This window comes from Stomoxys calcitrans, chromosome 2, assembly GCF_963082655.1.
Source record: "Stomoxys calcitrans chromosome 2, idStoCalc2.1, whole genome shotgun sequence".
Taxonomy (NCBI): Eukaryota; Metazoa; Arthropoda; class Insecta; order Diptera; family Muscidae; genus Stomoxys; species Stomoxys calcitrans.
In genome coordinates this window covers 226354999-226378688 of record NC_081553.1, presented here as the reverse complement: position 1 = coordinate 226378688, position 23690 = coordinate 226354999, and the positions used below count along the sequence as shown (strand labels likewise).

General features: G+C 40.4%; 2 protein-coding genes across 4 annotated transcripts in view; one reads left to right on the top strand and one right to left on the bottom strand.

Annotated features, from left to right (window-relative positions):
* LOC131995026 (uncharacterized) overlaps positions 1-23690 on the top strand; it is a 162173-nt gene that overhangs the window by 68105 nt on the left and 70378 nt on the right. For all 3 annotated transcript variants that reach the window (XR_009397074.1, XM_059362586.1, XM_059362585.1), the window contains exon 2: positions 12924-12946. Coding sequence is in view for 2 of the 3 variants with exons in the window: in XM_059362586.1 (XP_059218569.1) it covers positions 12924-12946 (23 nt within the window). In the remaining variant the exon portion in view is untranslated. The remainder of the gene's footprint in view (positions 1-12923; positions 12947-23690) is intronic.
* Positions 6949-8314, bottom strand: LOC106083567 (enhancer of split m3 protein). Its single transcript, XM_013246679.2, has one exon. The coding sequence runs from the start codon at positions 7961-7963 to the stop codon at positions 7271-7273; it is 693 nt and encodes a 230-aa protein (XP_013102133.2). The 5' UTR covers positions 7964-8314; the 3' UTR covers positions 6949-7270.

Here is a 23690-nt window from a genome sequence, read left to right as displayed (position 1 = left end):
TTATCAGTGTGTACAGTGTAATTCAAACCTGCTCTCTTATCGCCGTGAATACCCCTACTGTTTAGTGTTATGCTTTAAACATGATGACAGCGACATGGGCTCAAGAAGTCAAATCGGGAATTTTGACTTCTATTACATTCGTACTATAACCGCAATTGCCTCTCATTAAAGTCTCATATTGTGCCAGTCGCTCTAAATTTCCTGTTAAGGGGTATTTTGTGGATTGGGTGGCCTACTGATAATCTCAGATTCCAACTCTTACCTTCAAAAATCGTTAATTTGAGTCCTATATTGTCCCGATCAGCTAAAATGTCCAGTGTGTACAGTGTAATTCAAACCTGCTCTCTTATCGCCGTGAATACCCCTACTGTTTAGTGTTATGCCTTAAAGAGCGGGATGACAGCGACATGGGCTCAAGTAGTCAAATCGGGAGATTTGACTTCTATTACATTTGTACTATAACCGCAATGGCCTCTCATTAAAGTTCCCTATTGTACCAGTCGCTCTAAATTTCTTGTTAAGGGGTAATTTGGGGGTTGGGTTGCCTCCAGCTAATCTCAGATTCCAACTCTTACCTTCAAAAATCGTTCATTTGAGTCCTATATTGTCCCGATCGCTAAAAAGTCCTTTTGGGGAACCAAGTACTTAGTCCATAACATAACTGACAGATTCGTACTTTATGGTTATAGACCTTTCATTGAGTCTTAAATTGTCCTGGTCAGTCTACCTATCCTGTTGGCTGATTACTTGCGGTCGAGGCGGCCCACTTATACTTGGTCCTTTATATAAAAATCAGATTTGAACTACTGTCAAAAACCTTTCATTTGAGTCTCATATTGTCCAAATCGGCCTTAATGCCCATTTGATGTTACAAATGGTATGAGAATGTCACTATATATCAAACGATCCCAAGTCGACGACAAACAATCAAAAATTCTTCTATATTTTTTTTTATTTCCCGCTATTTTTATTTACATTTTTATAATTTGTCTAATTCAAATAGGTAGTATATATGTAAAAATATCACATTACATCTTAAAGCTATAGAAAATGTAATTCTTATAAAAGTACTTAAAATGGAAGCCAATGGGATTTAAGCCAGGTTAGTTTAATGTCTAGGCTTGGGCCCAACGATCTTGCTTACAGGCCACCTGTCGATATGTTAAACAGTTCATGGGGCCTATCAAATCATTGTCGGCTGGTATATCTTGGCAGGAAGTCCAATAGAAGGTTCCATGGTGAGTGTGTAAGAAATTAATGGGTATAAAGGTGATAGAGTTCCGAGGGCTAAGGTCAAAGCTGTCCATGTCATAGAATTCTTGTTGGGCCAAGATACGTTCGTTGATGAAATTTTCTTGCGATTCCAAGGACACACAATCGATTTCTATGTTAGCATTGTTGGTGTTGTCAAAAAATTCCAGGGACTCTGTAGAAATGGCAGTTGCTCGATCTTCAAAATTATGTAGCTTAGCCCCCGGAGATCTGCTGCGTTTAAAGGCTTGCCTCCTAAGCTTTCCAGTTATGTTGAGAGCGTGATTTTCTTGATTTGTCAATTGATCCATTTTCTCGTATTTCTTGTCAGTTATTTTGACACACATTTGTATTAAAAATCTAGGAGAATTTGTTTGAGTAGTTCTTTACTGCATGAGGACTCGCAGGAGAATAATTTCTTAGGCTTACAACCCTTGTTTATTTATAGGCTCTCTGCTTTCTGCTCTCCAATGGTCTTACTCTCCCAGAAAACTGCATGAGTGTGCAGGTATTTGGAAAACTACCATCAACTCAACGGACACATGTTAGTCCTGCCATCTGCTTGCTCTACTCTGAGCGTGGGAATGTTCCGAGGAGAAGTCCTGCGTAAAGTAATTTTTGAAACAAAACAAAAAAAAAAGACAAATAACAACACTCACCTTATCATTGTAATCTGACATCAAGGATGTTGTGAGTGTGCTGCTTGCTCCCCCTCCAACAAGGATATGCCTGTGCATAAAGATGAGTGTTTTTTTTTATTTATTTATCTGGAACAAATAAGAATTTCATAACAATAAGAAATAAAATTTGTTTTGGAAAAAGAAGTTTCCCACGATCGCCAATGAAAGAGAATTGAGAATAAGACACGTGAGAACTTCTACAAGGATGTTAAGCAGTGTTTGGTCATAGGGTTTTATTGGGGTTCTGGTTACTTTTATAACCAGAGTATGGCAACATAAGGGATATGTAGTGACTTAATATGATTTTGTGTATAGTAATTAGGGCAGAGTGAGATCATTAGGATTTTTGGGCATCATGGGCATGAGTTGGTAGTACAGCCAACTCGCGTGTTAAGCGCGAGTATGATAAAGCAATGCCATGAATTGGCTTGGTGCCCAGCACAAGGCTTGCTTGCTGCTACAGCTTTTTTTGAAACATGAAGTGTATGGAAAGCTGTGTGGATGAAGGCAGATTTTTGCTTTGGAGTGTACTGGGTATATAATTGGCATTCAATTCAATAAGCAAATTATTTAGTAAAACTATTAGAGGATTTTCGGAGCCTATGACTCTAAACGTCTGGATTCGAATTCTGGTGAGAACATTAGAAAATTTTCAGCGGTGGTTTTACTCCCTTATAATGCTGGTGACACTTTAACTATGCCACTTGAAGAACAAACCCCAAAAATATGTCGCTAATCATTGAGCTTGAACTTACATGGGACAGCACTCGCTGATATGCAAGAAATGTACCCCCTGTTCCATGGACAAATTTGCATTGCATTAGAAGATTCTTGGTCAAAATTTTGCAAAATATGGTATGACCCATCAAGCGGTACGGGGAACTTCTTCTTCTAAATGAAATAACAAGGTTTTCATTTAGTGATGTTTTAAATACCGCCATTAAACTTTGGGACATCAGAAATATTTACAATTTAGGGTCAACGTTAACTAAAACTTCGCCAGTTATACAGAAGATCATTGAAATTATGAATATGGAATTGTGGAAAAATTATAACAATCTCTGTAATGTCTCATATTTATAACCACATTGCTCTAATCTTCATTTTTTCTCTCTTCTTTTTCATATCACCTAACGATAATTTGGATATATTTGCCTTTAAAGTTAAACATTTTTCAAGATCACCTTGTGATCCGCTTTGGGTTTTATTTGTGCGTGTACGCACTCAAAGATAAATGACTAGTTTGAAATCCTTGCGTGACCAATTAAAAAATTTTTTTAGTTATACCTAGGTTACGAGGCCATCGTATCGCAGAGATTAGCATGCCCCCCTATGATGCTGAACACCTGGACATTATTAAGCGGTGGTTATCTCCTAATGCTAGCGACATTTGTGAGGTACTATGCCATGTAAAAACTTCTCCTTAAAAGAGGTGTGGCACTGCGGTACGCCGTTCGGACTCTGCTATAAAAAGGAGGCCCCTTTTCATTGAACTTTAACTCGAACCGGACCGCTCTCATTGATATGTGAGAAGTTTGCCCCTGTTCGCTAATGGAATATCAAGGGGCAAATTTGCGTTTGCATTTGCCTTACCGAGGTTAGGTTGGAGGAGTTTGATGCCAAGACATTAGATGTACAGACATCTATGTTAGCAAGATTAAGGCCCATTGAGATTTCTCATCTTCCCTCTTCTCCTTCCGATGAATTCACTTCACACAGCTAACCGCCCATTAACGTTTCTGATGTCACCCGGATGAAAAGGCAAACTCCTTGATCCTGTATGGAGTTACGCCTATTTCTAGTAGCTGAAGGAAAAATAACCCAGTAAACTGTTTCTACTTTGACATAAAGCAGGGCATTGACAAAGAAAGTGAAAGCTGTCCCCCGAGGCGTCGATCTCATGACACCACCGACACATGCCATCATTTCTTATGTCAATACGAAACATATTTTTACTTATTATGTCCTGTTATAATTTCGATAACCATACTCAAATGTGTTTTTTCCATTGATAACTGATTATCCCTGTTCGATTTCGAGCGTTCGTTCCTCATAAACTTTGTTCATATCCGACTGTTGAATTCCAACGATTTTACTATGTATCCTTATAAAGCTCCTTAATTTTTTTTTTTTGAAAAATTTTTGATGGTTTTGGGTTTACATCCAATAAGGACGCAAGAGCAAGGCTTATACCCGATCTCCCAGGTATGTCCGCCTTCCCGTTTCCTAAAGTAACCTTATCTCCAGGATCCCAGCATAAAGCCAGGTTATGATACCCCTTAAGACAATTTAAAACCTCTCGACAGCGACCCAGAACTTTAGATCTTATACTCGTGCCAATTAAATCCTTCAGTACTGCTTCACCATCGCTGTAGATACAGACGTTGGAATGCAAATTTGCCTTTGAACATTTCATTTAGGAACATGGGCAAACTTCTCATATATCAATGAGTGCTGAGCTCAATGATAAGGGGTCTCCTTTTTATAGCCGAGTCCGGATGGCGTGCTGTAGTGTGATTCCTCTTTGGGGAGAAGTTTTTAAATGGCTGCCATACCAAATGGTACAAATGCAAATTTTGCCCATGAACATTCCACTAAGGAACAGGGATAAATGGTACAGTACCTCACAAATGTCGCCAGCATTAGAAGGGGAGAATCACCGTTGATAACTTTTTCTGATGTTCTTGCTAGCATTCGAACCAGGTGTCATAGGCGGACATACTTACCCTTGCGCTACGGTGGCCTCCGATACAGATGTTAGATCGATATATTCCTCTGGATAGCGCAATCTATGCCGCCTTAGCTATCACAAAGAACTCTGCCTGGTAAATGTTGCAGTCATCACGCTTTTGCAAAGAGAAGGTGATATGTCAAATTCACCGAAATATATCCCACAAAGGGACCCTTTCACCACCTTAGATCCATCTGTATATAAAATAATATTCGTTAACCTAATCCGACTCTTCATCCATTCCGTAAAAGTCGCTATCCTAATATATAGTGCGCTATATATAAGAAATAGTGGACTACAGTCTAATATTTCTGTTCTTACTTGTAAGTTCGTCTGCAGGTCTTTCAAAGTGCTGTCCAGTATACAAGTATGTCTAATTGGAGTTTTTCTAAGCAGGTCAAGCTGTAATAGTCCAATCAGAGTCCTCCCCTTTATAAACAAATCGATCCACTTGATTCACATCAAAACCTCCAGGGACTTTGTCGCAGTAGTGCCCATATACCCAGTCATAATTCTCTAGGCAGCCCTATTAACCCTTTCTATATCGCGCACATTTGTCCTTTTATCCGTCACCAGCCACCAAACATTACAGTCATATGTCAGAACTAGCTTTATCGGCGGCGAATACAGCAAGTGCATCATTCTAGGTCGTAAGTGGGGTCTTACTTCCTATAAGCTGCTGACATGAGTAAGAGTCACAAAGACCTTCTTTACCCGTGAGGCTCTATTCAAATTCCAGTCCAATTTACTATCGAGAATAACGCCAAGATATGTTGCCGATTTAGCCCAAATTACCCCCTTAATGTTGGTAGTTCGAACTCAGGAATCCTTTTCTATGATGTGAATTCCGACCACCTAGAATTCACGCTAAGCCCGCAATTCACAGCCAAGATGCCGTGAACCCAAGGACACTTCTAAGAATATCACATCAACAACGAGAATCCATAGTAGCGATGAAATGTCTCCTTGTGGCGTTAACCCTTATCTTCGTTTGACCTATACTAGCCATGATCTCTATGCAAGCATTCTCATTATCCAAACTATCGTGGTATCATCCACAACTGCACCCCGTAACGCCCTCTCCATAGAAGGCACATGTACATTGCTAAAGGCTCCTTCAATATCTAAAAAATCCGCCAAGGTGAGTCCCCTGATCCAGAGAAGAAGGACCCCCCAAGTCTACTGCAAATGCGGAAATCCAAAACTGTCTCCAATGTCTTAACAAAGAAGGAGGAGAGACTGATCAGCCTAAAGTACTTGGCCGATGAGAGACTGATCAGCCTAAAAAACTATATTACAGCACAATTAATGTTCCCGAAAGGCATTCGTAGTCCTCCTGTAGCATTTTCGGGTTAATGTCGTCCTGCCCGGGTGACTTGTAAGGTTCGAAATAGTTTAAATCCCAAGAGCACTGTCATAAGTAATAAGTCTCCTCGCTATATCAGCCGCATCACCGTTCTCCTTGATTATCAAATCGATTTCCGCTTCTTCCCCGTACAAATGCAATGGAGTCTTAGAGGGGACTAGGTCCATTTCACAACCGGCTTCTGCAGGTTTCCTGTAAATGGAAAATCTTTGGCCATCAGACTCCGTAATCTTGAAGTATCCTTAATATTTGAGAGTTCCTCAACATTTGTGAGGTACTATGTCATGTAAAAACTTATCTCGAAAGAGGTGTCGCACTGCGGTACGCCGTTCAGACTCGGCAATAAAAAAATAGAGGAACCTTATCATTTGACTTAAACGTGAATCGGACTGCACTTATTGTTCCTTAGTGGAATATTCGTGAGCATAGAACGGATTTTTGGCAACGCATTTCAGATGTGGAACATTTTGCCGTGAGCAAAAAGGTTTCAAGTATCCATTTAAATCGCTGCATTAGTAAAAAGTGGGTTAGGTTAGATAAGAGTGGCAGTCCTTTACAGACTCACTTAGACAATTTCTTAAGTCCATGGTGACACCATCAGTAGCGACGGACCAAGGCTTCTGGCGGGAATCGAACCCACGATCCCTGCATTGGTAATCCTAGCAAGCTACCATCTCGGCTACCGGGGTGCCCGGTAAACCGCCGCAAAAAAAGTTTTTACTCTCCTGATGTTGTCAGCATCAGAGATGTAACAAATATGCTTAGACCTTCTAGTAGGGTTTAAACCTTGATGTTGGCCATGATAGGCCCAACAACCCACTGAACATCGAAGACATTGAAGAGCCCTTCATAAATCTCTCAATCTTAAAAAATTCAAATGTGACAAATTTTTTTTATAAAAAATCTCTTTTCCATTTATTACCTTTTCTTAATAATTTAATAATAAAGCTAATTTACTTTTATTTTCTCATAGAATCTTACACTGAAATTATTTTCATTTATGTTTTTTTTTTGGTCCTCTATTAGGGATCATTTAATAATCAAATAAATAAAGTTAGGGTGTATTTCGTTTTATATCACAGTCAAACTCTCACTTATTTACACGCCATTTGTTGGTTTTTGGGTTTTTTTTGCGTAATCCACATACTGATGGATGTCTTAGCATAGTCTAGGTTGGAAGACTGAGGATCTTGTTGCCCGATTGGTAACTTTGAATCTAAATTTAGTCCTGATAGTTTTGTATTAACACATTTCTTTGGAGCCCAATTGCCAGGGTCTCCACACCGGCTCCGAGTTGCTGGAGTTCGCTGACAAAGCAGAAGCAGAAGAATCCATTGAGTTGTCTACGGTTATGATGTCGATCATATCATTGGACTCCTTGCTATCCCTATGATAGCCAGTGTTAAGACGCCGGTAATGGGTTAGGCAATCCTCGCTTATATGAATCCTGTTATTTGCCAATTGCTGGGCTGGCATGTCATGATTTGTTGTCAGGTTATTAGGTTCGATTATTGCCGCACCCCCTATGTTATTTTGTAGTCCCAAATTGTGTTGCATATCCAAAAGGCGCGTTGACATAAATTTCATCAATTTACTCCTGACATCATCATCGAAATACTGTTGCAGCAGTACCTGGGATATTTGATCAGCAGCATGCACATATCCCGAGCGAAATGACTCCACATGGGCATTGAGGGTGGAGGAGCGCACCGCCAAATTGCCACGTTGTTTCAGTTTGCGCATGTGTTCCACCGTTAGCTCCAAGATGTCGGCCTTTTCCAAACGCGTCACATGTTCACCCTCCTGGGTCAAACACTCGACCATGAGATCCTTGAGATCATCCAGACACTTGTTGATGCGTGCTCTTCGCTTTCGTTCCAACAAAGGTTTCATAACCTTGCGATACTGATAGGTTTTGGACATTTCCATGACCATAACTAGTTAAAGTCCTTTTAATAGGTTTTCGAATAAGTTATTTTTGTTACTGAAATTGAGTTAATAGTATTTGGCGAAACGATCTTTTGGCTTTTTCGTATTCCTGTTTGGTTTTTGGTTTTTTAGCTGCGCGACGTTGTCTCAAGCTCGAGTGTAGTTTTAGAAATGAGGCCCAATCTTGGCGAGCGTTTTGTTTATATACATGAATACTTATTTATGCTTTCGATACTTATGGTTGGCTGGCTGTTTGGTGTGGTTCTCCCTCCTCTGTGCGGAATCGGTTCACATGCTCGGAGCTCTCAGCTCATTGTGTGGTGGTTCTGCTGTGTTTGCACTAAGCTATGTCGCGTCCCCTTCTACATGACTGTCTGTCCGTTCATTGGGCTGGTTGCCTTTTAAACGTATTAAGCGAACCGTAACGTACAAAAGATTCATGTGTTCCCATTGGTAACGATCTCACTAGAGTTGCCGCATCACATAGGGGTTAGTTAGGGGAGGTAGCTCACACAATAAACACTGACACTCATCCATCCATCCATCCATCGATGGTATGCTAAACTTCTTTCTGCCTGTTGCATGCGGGTATGGTTGGGAGTTGAGTGGAGTGGAGGGGAAAGGGTAGGTGAGCTAGGCAGTTATGGGAAAATACTCACAATGGCAATCAACCTGTTGTAGGGTTGTTTTAGGTATTTTAGATCGGAACATAAAAGGGGAAATATTTGGGTGGTTTTGGACTATCATTTTGTATCATTAAAAAGTGACTATTGATGGCGTAGCAATGCAAATAGGTGTGAAGAATAATTCTACTATGGAGACTCTTAGGTAATATTAGTTTGGGCGCCCCGGTAGTCGAGTTGGTAGCGTGCTTGGATTACCAGTGCAGGAGTTGTGGGTTCGATTCCCGCCGGAAGCCTTGGTCTATCGCTACTGTGGTATCACAATGGACTTAAAATTGTCCAAGTGAGTCTGTAAAGGACTGCGACTCTTTACTAATATTACCTAACCTAGGTAAGAGTAGATCCTCCATTAGGGATCATAAGAACTAAGAACTGTAATTACAACAGAATCTCACCAGGATACCACCTAGCCATATCTTTTCATCAAAGTATTGCCTGAGGAAGCAAGACCATGTTTTGGACCATAGCCATACACTAGTCAAAAAAGTATGGAAAGTATTCATTATAATATACCAGGTTTGCTTCTTTCATATCAATCAGTTATCAGTTTAAGCTCAATGATAAGGGATCTCATTTTTTATAGCCAAGTCTGAAGGACGTGTGGCTATGCGATATCACTTAGAGCGAAGATTTACTTGACCAACGAACTCACAAATGTAGCCAGCCTTAGTGACGGGGATAATAATAATCTGTTTCTGATGTTCTCGCCGTGATTCGAACCCAGGCGCAACCTTTGCGCCACAGAGACTTCCATACAAAAGAAGTATAGTAAAGCAAAGACAGAAGGTAGGAGTACCCAGATCAAGAGATAAAACAACAACAAAACCCTCCACCATGGATTGCATATGTCGAGTTCTTTTCCCGGCATCTCTTTTTAGGCAAAATAAGGATAAAAGAAAAGATTTGCTCTGCGAGCGATATCAAGATATGGTCCGGTTCGAACCACAATTCAATTATATGTTGGACACCTGTGTAAAATGTCAGCGAATTCGAATAAGAATTGAGCCCTTTGGCGGCTCAAAAGTAAAATAGAGAGATTGATTTATATGGGAGCTGTATCAGGCTATAGACCGATTCAGTCCATAATAAACACGTATGTTGATGGTTGTGAGAGGATCCGTCAAACCAACTTTGAGGCAAATCGGATAATAATTGCGACCTCTAGAGCCTCAAGAAGTCAAGATCCCAGATCGGTTTATATGGCAGCTATATCAGGTTACGAACCGATTTAAATCTTATTTGGTGCAGTTGTTGAAGCTCAAGAAGTCAAGTCCCCAGATCAGTTTATATGGCACCTTTATCGGGTTATTGACCGATTTGAACAGTTGTTGGAAGTCATAGCGATACACGTCCTGCAAAATTTCATTCCAATCGCATTAGAATTGCGCCCTCTAGAGGCTCAAGAAGTCAAGACCCAAGATCTGTTTATATGGCAGCTATATAAGGTTAAGGACCGATTTGAACCATACTTGTCATAGTTGTTGAATATCATAACAAAACACGTCATGCAAAATTTCATTCCAATCGGATAAAAATTGCGCCCTCTAGAGGCTCAAGAAATCAAATCCCAAGATCAGTTTATATGGCAGCTATATTAAAACTTGGACGGATATGGCCCATTTACAATCCCAACCGACCTAAGCTAATAAGAAGTATTTGTGCATAATCTCAATCGGATTATGGTCACTTGAGTCCCATTAGTCACAATGCCACCACCTAAACTGGAAAGCAGTCACTTGAGTCCCATTAGTCACAATGCCACCACCTAAACTGGAAAGCAGTAAATGCCGCCCCATTTGCAGCCGTAACGTCAATGTCACTAACGCCTGAAGACCCATCAAAGGTATATTTCTCGCTCGGTATGTTCAACACATCGACGTCATTCAAAATCAACCATTCGCTGAGCAACTGCTAACGATGGCGATTCTCATGATGGTGGGTCATTTTCGAGAACCACATCGGGGAGGTTGCGTTGGCGTCTAAACTTAGGATGAGCGGATTGCTACTCGCGAGTAGTAGCACCGTATCCATATATCCAAGATTGGGCTCCAAATCGGCGCTAAACCAACAATTGACGGTATCCAAGAACATCTTACCACAGCGCCCTTCTGCACAAATTCAGACTCCCCACTGGCTATAGCTAACCACCGTACAGTCGATGTTGCTGTCATCCTCTGTCAGTAAAGACTCGCACCCCCCCGGAAATCCTACAGCACTACCATCCACTACATACGGTTCCTGTACCAGCGCGACCGGGCAACCAGTGCTGCGCATGACATGACCCTACTCCTACGTCACCTGTAAAAAAATTTAATCCCTATGACGATCCTTTATGCCTAGCGTTCGCCAAAGCCGCCAAACCAGCATAAATCGGATAGGCCGCGGAGGTCATTATGTGATCCGTCGGCAACCCCTTAAATGCACAATTCCTACAATGTACGGGGTTTGGACAGGCCGAAACCACATGTCCGACAAATAACACCCTGCACGCGGCAATCCCTTACTCTGTGGTCGAAACCCATGCACCGATTGCATGCGAAGACCGCATCTAGCATCCGGGGGTGAAACGGAACCACTTCACGTACACCCCCTCCTCGCACAACTTATCTGCCACCCTCAGAGTGCACTCCAGGGTGACATTGGCAGCGCCACCCTCCGCCTTCCAAGGCGCGGAAGCCAGACGCACCGGCCGACGATAAACCTCCTCACTCATCGTCTCCTTCAATTTGAGGGAGTACAACACTGCCATGAATTCAACAGGAGTTATGACAGCATGCACCCCCCTCACAACCACCTTCGGGTCCAGATTCTCGCGGACTTCCACCTCCGCGATCTCCGGTCTGTAGGTGAGAATCATCTGCAGTTATTGCAATAGTGTAACCTTAACCTGTCCTGACATCTCTTTGCTTTGGCTTTTAATACCTGCAAAATGGCAAATATTTCATTAAGTAGCAAATAAAATTAAATAATTCAAAATATAATTAAATATTGAGTATATATCTTCGTTTCTATTACATTTCCTATTATTCTTTGAGATTTTTAGATTTATTTTTGTTATAATCATTCATCTTAAAGTCAAAGATGTGTTGGCAACTCTTGTTGCCCATTCTTGCCTCTCTTTCTCTGTAATAAACCAACCACTTTATTGAAGTCCCAATGCTACTGATCATCAGTGCATGCACTTTGGGCATCGGCAAATGCTACGCTTGTGCCAATAAGAGAATATGTCTAAAATAGAGATGTCATGTTGGAAGTTTTTTTTTAATGGAAGGCGATTTGAGTGAAATTTCCCTCTGACTCATTGAACAAACCTCTTGGGAGATGGTTCAAATAGCAATAGGTCCAAAGAAAAATTTACCAACGAAACTTCCATTAAGAAACAGAGGAGGATGCTTTTTACATATCAATGCATGCTGTCCGATTCAAGTTTAATATCAATGATAAGGGACTTTCTTTTTATAACCTAGTACGAATGCCGAATGCCAGAGGACGACTACTCTTTGTAGAATCAATTTTTACATGGCTTAATGCCTTACAAATGACGCCAGCATAAGGAGGGGATAACCACCACTAAATTCAAAACCATGCGATCAGTGTCATAGGCGGACCTTTTAACCTCTGCGCCACGATGGGTTGCCAAATAACAGTTGAATTAGGAAAAAATTGGAATAAATTAAAAATCGCTATGGCTTTGGCGTGGACTTGATATTTGCATTTGAAGTTAACAAAGGCTTACCCAAATTTTAAGAGACTTACCGGAATTTATTACTGATCAAATAATGATTTTATAAAATTTCAAATAAGTTGTTTTACTCCTTTATAAATTAGTTGAAATTTTCTTTGATTTGAAAAATCCGAGCATATTCCTGGGACTTGATTTTGTGAATATATTTGCATTTAAAGTTACTGAATCTTGAAAGATAACAACGGGTAGACAATTTAAGTAAATTTTGGAAAATTCATCAAAATTACCCATTCGTCATATTTTTTTCCTGGGACTTGATATTGTGAATATATTTGCATTAAAAGTTATCTGAATCTTGGCTCAGGATGGCCTAGTAAAAACAAAATTTTTATGAGACACTGACATTTTTGATCAATACTTCAGCGGCCGCATTTAAAAAACTTAATGAAGACTTAAAGTGGATTTATTTCACAGTTCTATAAAGGAAATCTGTAAAATGAAACTATCTACCAAATCTACATTAAGTTTCGTGAATACCGTTGTAAGAATAAAATTATTTTTAAAAAAAAATTTTTTAACCGATTTTTTTTTCTTTCAGATTATCAAATTTGTGATCATCAAGTAAGTTTTTTTTTTATTTTATCACATTATACTTGATATATAACAAATTTGTTTGCAATGAATCTATTGACAAATGTCAGGTTAATCATAATGTTGCAGAATTGTAGTTTTAAGATTAGGATCACTGATAAATCTCTAAAGTCCGAAACAGAATGAACGCGTTGAGCTTCTCTCTGCACACAAGTCCCACAAAAGCAATGCGGTAGAGTAAAAAAAAATTTCGACTTTGACTCTTGAATGTGACCAGTCATTCAATGCTGCCACATGTAGATTGTATTATTAGTTCTCAAAGTTAAAAATTGTTTAACTTTTGCGTGTTGATTTTTTACCATTTGTTTGCAGAGCTGCTTTTTTCAACCCGACGATCCTCAACACGTTCATTCTGTTTTGGCCTTAGGTTAGGTTGAAAAGAGGGTACAGATATTAATCCACCCCGAAAGCCTGGCAATTACAAAGGAAATGCTCCAACGTCTCAACATCTTCCCCGCATGCCCTACACATGCTATCACTTACCGCACCGATTTTAAACAAGGGAGCTCGTAGTCCTATGTGTCCCGTTATAATACCAATAGCTATACTAACCTTCTTACTTCCTTTCAGTAATAGCCTCGTCTTCTCACGATCTGGATCCCCCCATAGGATTTTCGACGTCCTACCGACCGTTTCGCTGTTCCACAATGTCGCATGCGCAGTCGTTGCCCAATTCCTTATCTTAGACTGCGTCGACCCGAAAGGCTTCGGGTTAACCAAGTTTATTATTGGCAGTCCTCTGGCCTTCACGAACAAATCCTCTTCCCCTTTATTTCCCCTTACTCCGTTATGGTCCCGCACCCAAACGATGCGTAAATCTCCTTACACTGCAAGACTGTTCGTGACCTTACCGTCCTGGTTGTTATTGCCCTTATCGTAATTTTACTGCCGGTAAAGATGTTCACACCCGACGTCCTAGCGTTAGCACCACACCACTTCACTCATTCCGTTATCGCCCGGATTTCCGCCTGCAGGACCTTATTATGGTCAGGCAGTCTAAAACAGATCTCAGTCCCTGGGTTCTGAATGTAAACCCCCAGGCCCACTCTGTCCTCCAGCTTTGATCAATCCGTGTAACATGATCTTCCAGATGGCAGTACTAGGGTTCCGTCGAAGCAAGACTGTGCCGATGGCAGCAGTGTCTCGTACTCGACTTCAAGGTTCAACTAAGGTATCCGATCGGAAACCTCTTACCTTCCATGCAGGTTTCCTATCGTCGCCTCGATTGTAACGCAATGGTATGAGCTGCTCCCATCCTCAATCCATTCTCCCATTGCCTTAAGTCTCATAGCCGCAGTGGCTGCCTCGCACTTAATCAGTATGTCAATGGGTCGGATATCTAGAATAGTCTCCAGTGCCCTAGTGGGTGTGGTCCTCATCGCTCCGCCTATGCCAAGACAACATGTTCTCTGAACCTGTTGTATGGTCCTTATGTTGCACTTTTTCTCCTTGGCAGTCCATTAAACTACTGAGGCGTAAGTAAGTATTGGTCTAATCACGCTCCTGTAGAGCCAGTGGACTATCCTTGGATTCAGGCCCCATTTCGAGCCTACGGCCCGTTTACTTAGTGCCCAACATCTATGAGCCTTCTCGGTACGCTCCTGTTTAGGGCTTAACAAAAAAGAAATAATATCAATCAAAGATTAATTAAATTGAATTTTTCTTAACTGTTACGCCCGTCTTTCGCTAAAGGGCTTAACAATAAACTTCAGCAAATCCTAGAACATCGTCTAATTTACCCTTTCCAAATCAATTTCAAAGAGCTTTATTCGTTTGAAATTTATTTTTTTTCCTTTCCCGCTGTATATATCGGCTAGAAAATGGAGGTCCTTTTCATTAAGTCAAGACATAAATCGGACAGCATTATAAAGTGCATGTCCGCCTCTGACCTTGAACTCCTGGGATCAAATCCTGGAGAAAACATCAGAAAAAAAATTTTCAGTGGTGGTTATCCCCTGGTAATGCTGACGATATTTGTGAAGTACTTTGCCAAGTAAAAAATTCTCTCCAAAGAGGTGTCGCACCTCGACACGCCATTCGGACTCTGATTTGTAAAATAGTTGCCTTATCATATAGCTTAAATTTGAATAGGACAGCACTCATTGATATGTGAAAAATTTCCCCCTGCTCCTTTATGGAATATTCATGGGCAAATTTACATTTGAACTTTTTCATGCATTGGCATCTCTACATTTTCAGTTAGTTGCTCGTCACACTCGCTACATTTGTCGTTCGGCCATTGAGATCGCGTACCGACACACCGACCCGGCTCTGTTTACCCGTTCGTCTCTGATGCCGTGCCGTGCCGTGCTGATCTGAGCTCGCTCGTTCATCAGTGCTGCCTGCCCGCCTGCCTGGGCATGTCTTGTTTATTGTCAATGATGACAGTTCTCTGGGGCCGTTGCCGTATGTTGTTTTTGTTGTTATTGCTGGCTTTAGTTTCTTTTTTTCTTCGTTTGGTTTTGTTTTTTGTGAGTTGTTTTTTTTTTTTTTTTGGTTTTTGCTGTTGTTTTTGTTGTTTCTCCGTAACTAAGTACGCAATATACAAGACCGTGGGAAACAGATTTGTCGTGTGTTTCCCACACGATAGACGGATGGATGAATTGCGATGTGATGCGATGCGATCCAATGGATTACTCAAAACGACAACAGCAACATCAGTTACGGCAGCAGCGTCAACAACAGCAGCAGCAGCAGCAGTAACAAATAAAAAATACTGTTTACAACAGATGGTGGGGGGGACTCTCAGAAGTGGTAATGAATGCAATGCTGCTATGGCTTGACATGATTTGAGTTAGCCAGCGAGTGAGTGAGTGAGTCATGCGCCGGGGGCATGTTTATGTTTGGATGCGGAAGACATAAGTGGATCACAGGGAGATCATTTTCTGCAGCACATAGCAATGCTTGAACCATTGATTCCTTGATGAAAATAGAAAAGAAAACGAATGCTGAATTGATGATGAATCCCTAGATAGAAGGGAATTTGGAAAGCGAAATGTCTATTTATAATTTTTTGATATTAAGGCTAATGTGATGACCAGAGGTGAATGTAGGGCTTACTATTATTTTCTATGAAAAGTCTTTTACAAATTTGTCCATGAACATTCCATTCTCACATTTCAATGAGTGCAGTTCTATTCAAGTTTTAGGTCAATGGTATGGGCCCTCCTTTTTTATGCCGAGTTTAAACGGCATGCCGCTTAGCGATAGCACTTGTTAGAGAAGTTTTAACATGGCTGGATATCTTACATATGTCACTACGCTGGGATTTGAGCCTAGACTTTCACCATCATAGGCGGAAATGCTAATCTCTACGCCGCGGTGGCCCGTAATCTGATAAAGCTTCGTTATTAAAACTCCTGATTTTACTTACTGAGTCTATAGAGGGCGCATCTACATTGTGGTAGAAGTTCCTGGACTCACATGGTAGTAGTTCTTAGACTCGTAAACACGTCAGCTTAACAATTCCCTGGGATATCTCTGTGGCCCGGTATCCAAAAAGGCGAACATTGAAGTGTTTAGCCATCTCGTTGTCATATCTGAGAATATATGTATGCCAATCGTCATTATGACATTATATCTTAGCCATTCCACCACTTCTTTACTTGCTAGGATCTCAGCTTGATACACACTGTAGTAGTCGGGTGACCTTTTCGATATGGCCAGTTCTAGATCTTTAAAGTAAACCCCAAAGCTCACCTGCTTTTCTAGTTTTGAACTATCTCTAAAGAAGTCTATGTAACTTCTCTTACCAGGGATATCATAGTCCCAATTGGTTCTATCAGGAATGGTGGTACAATTCTTTTTATCAAATAGCGGCTGAGGTAGGTTGTTATCCACACTGTCTGGAACATCGGACATTGTATCCAGGATAATGGTGTCTCCGTAGCCGCTACATGACCGATTAGAAAGCTCCCTTAACCTCACGGTAGTGGTCGCTGCAATTTGTCTAGCCACAATGTCCAGAGGCATAAGATGTAGCATTAAATTCAGTGCATCAGATGGTGTCGTCCTCAGTGGGGTTGTGATGCACAAACAATCCATCCTTTGGATCCGGTTAAGTATTGAACAGTAGGTGGTCTTTTGAAGCGCCGTCCACCCGACCACAACACCATATAGCATTATAGGACTGACAACCGCAGTATATATACAATGCATGAAGCTCTGTCTAAACCCGCTATCAACTGAGGTCGTGGTTCACACCAAGATGAATTTCGTGAAGGTCGTCCAAAATAAGTTGTTCCAAAAACCATTGATGCTGTGCGCCAACTGATATTGCAAGATCGTCATGTGACCTATCGTGAGATTGAGACAGCCTAAGGCATTAGTGGGGACCAGCATACATTCAATATTGCATGCACATTTGACCGTCGCTCAAAAAAAGCTCTTGTCAATTGGTCGAAAGAAATGCTCCAAAAATACAAAATAACTGCATTTTTGAGCCTTCAAAACATCGATTTGATGAGTCATCCGCCGTATAGTCCTGACTTGGCACCGAATGACTTCTTTATACTCCCGTAGGTAAAAAATAAAGTAAGAGGTCAACGTTTTTCGACACCAGAAGAAGTGGTCGATGCTTTCAGAAAGCATGTATTGTAGAAACCTCAATCAGAATGGCAAAAGAGCTTCTATAATTGGTTCAAACGCATGTTCAAGTGTATAGATCTTAGTGGGGAATATTTTGAAAAACCAAACCAAATAAACCCAAATTTAATAAAGTCAGTTATAAGAGATATTATTGTACTCAATATTAACCTAATAGGTTGAAAACTGCGTCCTCTATAGGAGGAATGTTTCTTCACATCTACCCTGCAAAGTTATGAGAGCTGAGTTTTATTTGCGTACTTGGATGAAAACTGCGCCCTCTATAGGAGCAATGTTTCTTTACATCTACCGTTCAAAATTATCAGAGCTAAAATTTATTTGCGTGCATTTTTATGGCTTGGGTAAAGAAAAAAATTAAGAGCATGCTAAGTTCGGCCGGGCCGAGCCTTATATACCCTCCACCATGGATCGCATTTGTCGAGTTCTTTGGGCGGTATCTCATTTTAGGCAAACAAAGAATAATGAATAAGAACTGTTATGCTATTGGAGCTATATCATATTATAGTCCGATTCGGACCATAAATGAATTGAATGCTGAACATTGTCGATGTCATTCAGTCCATTCGGATAAGAATTGCACCTTGTAGGGGTTCAAGAAGCAAAATCGGGAGATCGGTTTATATGGGAGCTGTATTAAGCTAAAGATCGATTCAGTCCATATTGGACATGTATGTTAAAGGTCATGAAGCCTTTGTACAAAATGTCTGCCAAATCGGATGAGAATTGCGTTCTCTAGAGGCTAAAGAATTCAAGATCCCAGATCGGTTTATAAGGCAGCTAAATCAGGTCATGTACCGAGTTGCGCCATACTAAGTACAGTTGTTGGTAGCCATAATAAAACATCTCATGCAAATTTTCAGCCAAATCGGATGTGAATTGCGCCCTCTTGCGGTTCAAGAAGTTGAAACTCCAAGATCGGTTTATATGACAGCTATACCAGGTTTTGGACCGAATTGGTCCATACTTCGCACAGTTGTTGAAAGTCATAATAAAACACCTCATGCAAAATTTCGGTCAAATTTGATGAAAATTGCGCCCTCTAGCGGCTCGAGAAGTCAAGATCCAAGATCACTTTATATGACAGCTATACCAGGATATTAACTGACTTGGTCCATACCTTGCACAGTTGTGGGAAGTCATACGGAATACTTCATGCAACATTTCAGCCAAATAGGTTAAGAATTGCGGCCTCTAGAGGCTCAAGAAATCAAGATCCTAGATTGGTTTATATGGCAGCTATGTCAGGTAATGTCCGTTTTGAACCATACTTAGCACAAAAGTTGTAAGTCATAACGGAATACTTTATGAAAATTTTCTAGAAGCTCAAGAAATCAGCTATACCAGGTTATGAACCAATTTGGACCACATGTTGGAAGTCATAACGGAATACTTCATGCAAAATTTCAAGCAAATCGGATGAGAATTGCGCCCTCTAGAGGCTCAAGAAATCAAGATCGCAGATCGGTTTATAAGGCAGCTATATCAGTTAGTGAACCGATTTAAACCATATTTATCACAGTCGTTGGAAGTGATACCAAAACACCACGTGCAAAATTACAGTCAAATCGAACGAGAATTGCGCCCTCTACAGGCTCAAGAAGTCTAAACCCAAGATCGGTTATTACCAAAACATGGTCCGATTTGGCCCATTTACAATCCCAACCGACCTACACTAATAAGAAGTATTTGTGCAAAATTTCAAGCGCCTAGCTTAACTCCTTCAAAAGTTAGCGTGCTTTCGACAGCAGACGGACGGACCCCACCCTATGGTGGAGGGTATAAAAATGGAAGTAAGTCTGTCACTTTCGAACACTGATAAAAGCAATTCTCATTGAAAAAAAAAAAACAACAGAGTATATCCATGCCACTCAACAACACTTAATGTCTTTAATTGGATATAGCTGCCATATAGACTGATCTCCCGATTTACGGTCTTGGGCCCATAAAAGCCGTATTGATTACCCGATTTCGATGATATTTGGCACAAGGACCTATGTTAGGTTTTGTGACATCCGTTCCCTTTATGGTTCAGATTGGTCTTTAGTTGTATATAGCTGTCATATATACCGATTTCCTGATTTAATCCAGATTTGGAGCCATAAAAGCAGCTTTTATTACCCGATTTCGCTATAATGTGACATAGTCAGCTGTGTTAGGCCTCACTACATCCGCATTCAATATAGCCCCCATCGGTCTTTATTGGGATATAGCTGCCATATAAAGCGGTCTCCCGTTTTAATGTCTTGAGCCAATGAAAGGCGCCCTTATTATTCCAATTTCGCTGAAATTCGGCATAGTTACCTATGTTAGGCTTTTCGACATCCGTATCCTATATAGTTCAGATAGGTCAATATTTTGATATAGATGCCATATTGACCAATATAATGTTTAAACAACTTGAACAGTGAATTATATTTATTAGACCACTCGACGTCCGTATCGAGTTTGGTCCAAATTGGATCATATTTAAATACTGCGTCATAAATGATGCATTTTTTCCGGATTATGATGAAAGGTGGTTAACATATGTGGTGGGTTTCCAAATTTAGGCCCGGCTGAACTTAATGCCTTTTTATTTGTTTTAAAATCATTCATTGGCAATTTTTCGTTGGATTGACTCCATTCACTACCAATGTCCTCAGGAGGACATTCTGCTACAGACAAGCCAACATACATATATTCTCGAAAAAAACATTTTTGGAATTTTTAGCATTCCCATTGACTAGTTGCGAAGAGAAAATACTTTTATCATTGCTACTTTTCATCCGGTAGTGAAAGGGTTAAGGAACTTGTGAGAGACTTCTTTCATATTGAAGTATTTTAGCTCAATCATGAAATACCTCTTTTTTTATAACCGAGCCTAAATGGCGTAGTGCTAAGCGCCATCTGTTGGTAGAGATGTTTTATATTGTCGAATATTTCCGTTTTCATTACTCAAGTATGATTTCATCACTGCGTTAACTAAACTTCTTTGTAAGCTAAGACTTGCGTTCATGATTTAACTCTTTTAAATCACTGCATATTTAGCGAAATTTGCCACTGCGTCTGGGAAGGGGGAGGGAGGGGAATGAATAACGTTGTGATTTCGTCGTTTTCCCTTGTAACAGAATCGGAATTTGTCTTTCTGTCCTTCCGTGCCATGGTGGACAGTAGCTGGATTGTGCTATGCTATGCTATGCTAGTGATAGTTAATGATTTCAGTGTGTGAGTATCTCTGTTGGGCCGCTTCAATGTTGTTGGCGATCATGACGACTACAACGACGAGGATGATAATGATAGCGTAAAATTTGTTGGACCAGCACATGTTTGAGCCATAAATATGAATGAGTAATGGATTTTAAAATATTCTTGCATAAAGTATGACTTTATAAACATAAATAAGTTGTCTGAATGCAAACAAGTAAAATAAATATAGTTTTTTGTTTTTTTTTTTTCAACATTTACACATATCATAACTTGAAGTGGTAGTAGTAGTACACAAACAAATGCTTATTTGGAGTTTCGTTTTGGGGCTAGTTGAATCTTGAAGCAAGCTTCAGAAAACAAATTTGAAGATATTAAGCTGACATTAGTTTAAATGATTGTTTAAACCATGATGTTAAGTGATATGATATGTTGGAGATTTAACCAAAAACCCGTTTACATTTTCAAAGTAGTACCAATCTTCACCATAGTCCTCTTGGACACATTGAATGTAACGCAGCCTTGCAATAGCCTCAGTTAGTCTAATGTTATTCGGGCACTCAGAGAGAATTATATTGGCAACGACGTATTTGATGATAATGGTGAAGAGCTACCTGTGCTACCTGTAAGCAAGGTATGAGCAACCATTAGCTCACATTGAGAGCGCCACAGCGTTCCATACTCGCATCGGATATATGGAAATCCAACTATGATGGGATATTCCGAACATAGCTACCAGACGGAAAATTTCTATTGTGATATCTGTACCGCAAGAAGCAGCCTACAAACGAAAGAAGCCACCGTAGCGCAGAGGTTAGCATGTCCGCCTATGACCTTGAAGGACTGGGTCCGAATCCTGGCGAAAACATCAGAATATATTTTTCAGTGGTGGTTATGCCTTGCTATTGCTGACGACATTTGTGACGAACTATGTCATTTCATGCTAAGTTCGGCCGGGCCGAATCTAGGGAACCCACCACCATGGACTCTGCTTAAAATTTAAAAAAAAATAAATTTAGTTGGAGGTCATAATTTTATTCTAATGGGTTGCCCAAAAAGTAATTGCGGATTTTTTAAATGAAAGTAAATGCATTTTTAATAAAACTTGGAATAAACTTTAATCAAATATACTTTTTTTACACTTTTTTTCTAAAGCAAGCTAAACGTAACAGCTGATAACTGACAGAAGAAAGAATGCAATTACAGAGTCACAAGCTGTGAAAAAATTTGTCAACGCCGACTATATGAAAAATCCACAATTACTTTTTGGGCAACCCAATACATACCAAACTTCTGTCAAACCGGAAAAAAGTAAGCTTCTAGAAACCGAACAAGGATAATCGAGAGATCGGTTTACATGGGAGCTATATCAGGTTGTCGACTGATTTGGACCGTACTTGGCACAGTTGTTGGAAGTCATAACGAAACATCACATGCAAAATTTCATGCGGCTTGTAGGGGCTCAAGAAGTCAAATCGAGAGATTGGTTTATATAGGAGCTATATCAGGTTATAGACTGATTCGTATCGTACTTGAAACAGTTGTTGAAAGTCATAACCGAACACTACATACAAAATTTCAGCCAAATCGGACAAAAATTGCGGCTTCCAGGGGGTCAAGAAGTCAAATCGGGAGATCGGTTTATGTGAGAGCTATATCAGGTTATAGACCGATTTGGACTTTATTAGACAAAGTTGTTGGTAGTCATAGAAAAACACTACATGCGAAATTCCAGCTAAATCGGACAAAAATTGCGGCTTCCAGGGGTTAAGGAAGTCAAATCGGGAGATTGGTTCATATGGAAGCTATATCAGATTATGGACCGATTTGGACCGTACTGGGTACAATTGTTGGAAGTCAAAACAGAAAACAACATGGAAAAATTTGGCTAAATCAGACAAAAATTGTGGCTTCCAGTAGCTCAAGAAGTCAAATCGGGAGATCGGTTTATATGGAAGCTATATCAGGTTCTTGACCGATTCGGACCGTACTTGGCACAGTTGTTGGAAGTCATAACAGAACACTACATGCACAATTTCAGCCAAATTGGACAAAAATTGCGGCTGGTAAGGGCTCAAGAAGTCAAATCGGGAGATCGGTTAATATGGAAGCTATATCAGGTTCTTGACCGATTTGGTCCGTACTTGGCACAGTTGTTGGAAGTCATAACAGAACACTACATAAAAAATTTCAGCCAAATCGGACAAAAATTGCGGCTTGTAAGGGCTCAAGAAGTTAAATCGGGATATCTGTTTATATGGAAGCTATATCAGGTTCTTAACCGATTCGGACCGTACTTGGCACAGTTGTTGGAAGTCATAACAGAACACTACATACAAAATTTCAGCTAAATCGGACAAAATTTTCAACTTCCAGGGACTCATGAAGTCAAATCGGGAGATCGGTTTATATGGGAGCTATACCAGGTTCTTCACCGATTTGGACCGTACTGCGTACAGTTGCTGGAAGTCATAACAGAACACAACATGCAAAATTTCAGCCAAATCGGAAAAAAATTGCGGCTTTCAGGGGCTCAAGAAATCAAATCTGGAGATCGGTTCATATGGGAGCTATATCAGATTATGGACCGATTCGGACCGTACTGGGTACAATTGTTGGAAGTCATAACAGAACACATCATGCTAAATTTCATCCAAATCGCAAAAAAATTCGACCCATATCTTGATATCGACAGACGGACGGACGTGTCTGAATCGACTCAGAACGTCGAGACGATATACTTTATGGGGTCTTAGACGAGGTGTTACAAACCGAATGACTAGATTAGTATATCCCCATTCTATGGTGGTGGGTATAAAAATTGTATGGCAGCCATGTAAAAACTTCCCCCCCAGAGAGGTGTCGCCGTTCGGACTCGGCTATAAAAAGGAGGCCCTTTTCATTGAGCTTTAAAACTTGTATCAGA

Bases quoted from the DNA above. Each gene is read 5' to 3' on its own strand.
- LOC106083567 (XM_013246679.2), bottom strand. From the start codon at position 7,963: ATGGTCATGGAAATGTCCAAAACCTATCAGTATCGCAAGGTTATGAAA.